Source organism: Corticium candelabrum, chromosome 10, assembly GCF_963422355.1.
Source record: "Corticium candelabrum chromosome 10, ooCorCand1.1, whole genome shotgun sequence".
In the NCBI taxonomy this organism is placed as follows: Eukaryota; Metazoa; Porifera; class Homoscleromorpha; order Homosclerophorida; family Plakinidae; genus Corticium; species Corticium candelabrum.
Window position 1 is genome coordinate 7,862,770 of NC_085094.1, and position 5,000 is coordinate 7,867,769.

At 41.0% G+C, this 5,000-nt stretch overlaps 4 protein-coding genes across 4 annotated transcripts in view; 2 read left to right on the plus strand and 2 right to left on the minus strand.

The window, feature by feature from the left end:
- The window catches only part of LOC134185867 (trimeric intracellular cation channel type 1B.2-like), a 3,558-nt gene extending 2,592 nt beyond the window's left edge, over positions 1-966 (plus strand). Inside the window, exons 4-5 of the mRNA XM_062653753.1 lie at positions 423-510; positions 577-966. Of these exons, the coding sequence (XP_062509737.1) occupies positions 423-510; positions 577-844 (356 nt within the window). The 3' untranslated portion in view covers positions 845-966. The remainder of the gene's footprint in view (positions 1-422; positions 511-576) is intronic.
- A 176-nt stretch (positions 967-1,142) lies between these two features.
- Positions 1,143-2,033, minus strand: LOC134185459 (cilia- and flagella-associated protein 144-like). Its single transcript, XM_062653245.1, has 4 exons — positions 1,862-2,033; positions 1,732-1,791; positions 1,437-1,540; positions 1,143-1,339 (listed from the first exon to the last, which is right to left on the minus strand). The coding sequence occupies exons 1-4, from the start codon at positions 1,998-2,000 to the stop codon at positions 1,226-1,228; spliced, it is 417 nt and encodes a 138-aa protein (XP_062509229.1). The 5' UTR covers positions 2,001-2,033; the 3' UTR covers positions 1,143-1,225.
- A 201-nt stretch (positions 2,034-2,234) lies between these two features.
- LOC134185458 (uncharacterized) lies at positions 2,235-4,646 on the plus strand. Its single transcript, XM_062653244.1, has 6 exons — positions 2,235-2,451; positions 2,579-2,704; positions 2,768-2,820; positions 3,094-3,171; positions 3,237-3,308; positions 4,341-4,646. Exons 1-6 carry the CDS (start codon positions 2,304-2,306, stop codon positions 4,464-4,466), a joined length of 603 nt encoding a protein of 200 aa, XP_062509228.1. The 5' UTR covers positions 2,235-2,303; the 3' UTR covers positions 4,467-4,646.
- Positions 4,647-4,762: 116 nt separating this feature from the next.
- The window catches only part of LOC134185457 (kinesin-like protein KIF2A), a 12,711-nt gene continuing 12,473 nt past the window's right edge, over positions 4,763-5,000 (minus strand). Inside the window, exon 25 of the mRNA XM_062653243.1 lies at positions 4,763-5,000. This exon is cut by the window's right edge and continues 26 nt beyond it. Within this exon, the coding sequence (XP_062509227.1) occupies positions 4,947-5,000 (54 nt within the window). The 3' untranslated portion in view covers positions 4,763-4,946.

A 5,000-nucleotide genomic window follows, 5' to 3' on the forward strand; every position in this document is an offset into this window, starting at 1 on the left:
TGTGGAAACTGAGGTAGCATTGTTTGACCCAGACAGACAGACAGACAGCCAAACAGACAGACAGCCAAACAGACAGACAGACAGACGGACAAACAGACAGAGAGACAGACGGACAAACAGACGGACAAACAGACAGACAGACAGACAGACAGACGGACGGACAAACAGACAGACAGACGGATAAACAGACAGACAGACGGACAAACAGGCAAGCAGACAAACAAACAGACAGACGGACATGCATGCATACATACAGACAGACAGACGAACAAACAGGCAGAGAGACAGACAGACAGACAGACAGACAGACTACCAGGCAGACATACTTACTTGCTTGATTTAATAAATAAGAACAGTTTCATACTCAAATAACATCATTAGTACACAAAGTTTTCCTGTTCTCTGACATTCTCTAATGTTAGCAAGCGGAACAAGGTGGGCAAAAACGGTCGAACAACTCATCCGAGGAGCTCCAACAGCATGGCAACACGAACTCGTCAAACCTTCACCGTAAGACCTCAAATACCCAGCCCCGTCTCTCTGCCTCTTCTCGACTTAATTAATGCATTTCTGCAGCATTTTCAAGGCTTCTCTACTTGTCAGTATAGTCTACTGCATGCAAGATCAGAAACTTATTCTAATACCACAACAGGAACTGATGCTGGCCGCAGCAACTTTCTTTGTGTTGCTTCGCACGTCGACAATCGTCCTTCACATGCAGGATCCGTTCAATTACATTGAGAAAGCAGTCAAACTTGTTTTGTTTAGAAAACTGGAGGGTGATGATAGAGAAGGTGGTGAAGATGGTGATGACAGGGATGAGAGTGAGAAGAAGGAACAATAGGGATATATATGTAGATTGAATGGGTTTAGTGTCCATAGAAGAATCTGTTGAGTAGATTGATATGTCTATGTGGCAAATCCAGAATGAATGCAGAGGTAGTTTAGTAAAATTGTGCTACATTGTCTTTTGACATCGTGTAAGTGTTTGTCATGCGCGCACACACACACACACACACACACACACACACACACACACACACACACACACACACATGCACACACACACACACACACACACACACACACACACACAACTCAGCCACTTCATTAATGTGCTGTACACTCCCGTTGACTCACACTTATGATTTTGTCCTCACTGTTTACTGAACTAATGGTTTAATATCAACTATTGTCTTAAATTCTTTGTGCAGCATTAATCTTTCTAGTTTAAATTTTCAGTCTGTTCTTTGAGTTTCCATGCAGCATCCATGTATTTTGTTATTTCCGAATTTTTTCTGGGCCAATTGAGACGTCGATCATCCCTCCGAGGATTTACCTAAAATGCAAATTGCTCACACACACACACACACACACACACACACACACACACACACACACACACACACACACAACCACAATGATCTTTTGCATACCAATGGTGTTGTATCCCATCCAATTTCTTGTGCTTCCGTCTTTGGAAATTCATACTTCTGTTTCGGTGTCTCTTGTGCGCTCCGAAATATTTTCAAAAACGTTTCTACAACAAAAAACATAAAAACATAAATAACGAAAGCACTTTATAAAATTAAAAAAAAAAAAAAAAAAAAAAAAAGCCTCGCGTACCCAGACCACAATTTCGCGTACTTGCACGTCCCGCCTGTATGCCTATTTGGGACGCGGCGGCAGGGTCTGGCCACGCGAGACTATTCCGAACACAAATTTCCTTACCATCAGCCTCGCCATCTTCTGAGTCATGCACTGAATTAGGTTTCCCACTGAGCGTATACACTATAATTAACAATCAGACTCCTCACAAACGATAGAAAAAGTGAGAATTGCGTCCGAAAGTCTTTCCTACTTTTGTTGTAGGGATTCACGCTGTAGGACGTGTAGAGCTTCTGATGTCGTTGCTCTTTCATTATCGTCTCGCACAGGATGGCGTTCTGGTGTACGATATTGACGGGGTCTTTCTCTTTCTTAGAAGCCTGAGTAGCCATGACAGCTTGCCGTATCTGTGACAACCAGCAAGTCACGTGATTACAAATAGGTGCCTCGTTTGCCAAACCATAATATGCGCAATCGTAGTCTAAAATACTCTGAATTTAATGAATTAAGTTGATAAAAGCTTGAGTACAAAATATTAACATAGACAAACGCGTGCTTAATACTCTTACCTTCACTCTAATAGATAAAAGTGTCACACGTGACTGTTTTGCTTTGTTCCTTTATCTCTATAGCAACACATGACGTCATTAATTTAATTAAATCTTGATTGTGTCGACGTTTCACAACGCTTCAAAATGCGACTCTTTCTTATACACGCTTTGTTATTGCTCACCTACAGAGAGTGCAGTGGACAGACAGACAACAGTACTAGTGGAAGCGGAAGTGGAAGCGGCAGCGGAAGCGGATTTGAAATGAGCTCTGAAGCAACACCCGTGAAGAAAAGTATATTATCACGCAATATCTATACTAGTCTAGAGCAAGCTGTTTGCTGCTGTTTTTGCGCGAGAAAATGCGCAACGCGTTAGCCACGCCCACTAGGCGGGGTTTACCTTGTTGGTCTTGTTTACAGCTTGTGCGCTTGGACTTTGGGGCGATTTGTGTGATATGAGTTGCGACTGCAACAATCGTCACTGCAATCAGGAAAATGGAAAGTGCATATGCACCACATGCTTCGGTGGAGTAAACTGTGGCAACGGTGAGCAACCCAAGAGCATTAGCTTACCATATTGTCTTGTATTCTAATGTTGTCTGAGTTTAGAGGTGGTTGGAGCTCCATGCGTAAAGACTTTTCTTAGACAGACAGACAAAACTGTAAGAAGTTACATAGACAAATTTGAGATTAATAAATATTAATAAATTAAATATTAATAATAATTAATATTAATATATTAAATATTAATAATAATTAATAATTGTAAAATTTAAATAAATTTATTATTAATTAAAAATTATTGGTAAATAAATAAAATAATCTATTTGCTTAATATAATGTAATTTGTTGCAATTTTTAATTTGTAGTCACGTGATATGCTTGTTAGTTTGTGTATTGGCTGGACTTCACTGTTTTCTTATTTTTGTGTAAAGAACTTGTCTGCGTTTGGAGGGTTTGTACCTCATGCATCTAATCATGAAATTCACAGAATGCTTACTGATGAGATAGACGTAAGTACAAGATGTCACTTGCTGTCTGAAGGAGGCAAAGTGTAAACCGTTTGTCTGTGTGTTAGGTCCCTATGGTTGATGTCAAAAGTGTGACCAAAGAGGTGGTCGATTTGCCTGATGGATCGGAGCAATTGCGGGTATGTCTGTTTGACCCAGACAGGCGGCCAGACAAAAGGACAGACAGACAGACAGACATGCTTGTAGTTTAAAGCTTATTCTTAGTAAAGTATTGTGTGTAGATTATGGACAAGATACCATTTCGCTGAAATGTAATATAGTCTTGTGTTCGAAAATATATGATGACAGACAGACAGACAGACAAGACAGACAGACAGACAGACAAGACAGACAGACTGACAAGAGAGACAGACAGACAGACAGACAGACAGACAGACAGACAGACTCCCAACTGCTACCAGGAGGGTATGCACCAACAGCAATCCCTTTGGTATTTGAACATTATGGCAGATGGGGTGATGAGGCTCAACAGTTTTTAAAGACTCTTTCTCTCATGTCTTATGATGAGGACAGTCATCAGAATGCATCCAATTTTACAACATATTGGAGACAACGTTTATCAGTTCAGTTACAACAATGTAACGCTAGAGTGATTTCCAGGAAGACATCCCGCTTACTGGAACATACAAGGAAAGTGAAGAGAATGAACAATATACACAATTATTAATGTGCCTTACTGTACAGCCCTATATAGGGCTGGTTTCTATAGAGTTTTAGTTTGGTAGAGATTATGTGCGATTGGGACAGCAGAGTTGCTCAGTTGTGTTGAATGTAGATTTCAATGTTGAAAATGTATCTATTGGACAGACAGACAGACAGACAGACAAAGAAACAGACAGACAAACAGACAGACAATCCGACAGACAGACAAACAAGACAAACAGACAGACAAAGATACAGACAGACAAACAATCCGACAGACAGACAAACAAGGCAGACAGACAGACAGACAGACACAGAGACAGACAAAGAGACAGACAGACAAAGAGACAGACAGACAGACAAACAGAGAGACAATCCGACAGACAGACAAACAAAACAGACAGACAAACAGACAGACAGACAGATAAACAAGACAAACAGACAGACAGATAGACAGACAATCCACCAACTCAACTACTCAATTGCATTTCACTTGTGATTGTGTTCAGTTGGAGGCCACATATGACCCAAGCGGCAAATTCCTATCAGGAGCCACGAACCTATGCAAGAAGGGAACATGGAGAGCAACGTGTATCTGCAACGAATTAGACAACAAGTGTACATTCAACATCTAAAGTCGAACACGCCGCAGCATAATTCAGTGCCACTGGCATCACTCATGTAGTCAGACAGTCTGTTTCGTTAGTCTGTCATGTTGTGTTTTGTTTGGTCCCATTTCAGTCTGATTTGACGCACAGCAAGTGCTGTAAGAAACCCACTGTGTAGTGGTTAAAATCAGATGCCACTGGGTCAGCCCATCTGCTCCACATGCACTCATTTACCGACGTGTGAAAACAGTATAGGCCGGTCATGTGACGCATGACCTACATATACAGTAGCTATGGCACCCGGAGGGTTAGCACTGTAGTGCTTCTCTATTCATTCTTCTGCATTAATTAATTATACAGTTACAGCAACTCACAACACAATATGATAATTATTGAATACTGAAGTTGCTTGAGTGTATGATAAATGAATCAACTTCAAGCTTGACTTCATGCCGTTTGAGTATCGTATACGACATACATGTACATAAAGACAACACACGATTGTAGTCAAACGTAGGGGGTTCGCTTGACTCGTTTACTGGCCGCTTCTTCCTCCTGTAG

Coding starts and splice junctions, on each gene's coding strand:
- LOC134185459 (XM_062653245.1), bottom strand. CDS start 2,000: ATGGCTACTCAGGCTTCTAAGAAAGAGAAAGACCCCGTCAATATCGTA. Junction 1,541..1,731: donor AGAAGATGGCGAGGCTGATG/GTAAGGAAATTT, acceptor TTTTTGTTGTAG/AAACGTTTTTGAAAATATTT. Junction 1,340..1,436: donor GATGGGATACAACACCATTG/GTATGCAAAAGA, acceptor TTTGCATTTTAG/GTAAATCCTCGGAGGGATGA.
- LOC134185458 (XM_062653244.1), top strand. CDS start 2,304: ATGCGACTCTTTCTTATACACGCTTTGTTATTGCTCACCTACAGAGAG. Junction 2,821..3,093: donor TTAGACAGACAGACAAAACT/GTAAGAAGTTAC, acceptor TTTTGTGTAAAG/AACTTGTCTGCGTTTGGAGG. Junction 3,309..4,340: donor ATGGATCGGAGCAATTGCGG/GTATGTCTGTTT, acceptor GATTGTGTTCAG/TTGGAGGCCACATATGACCC.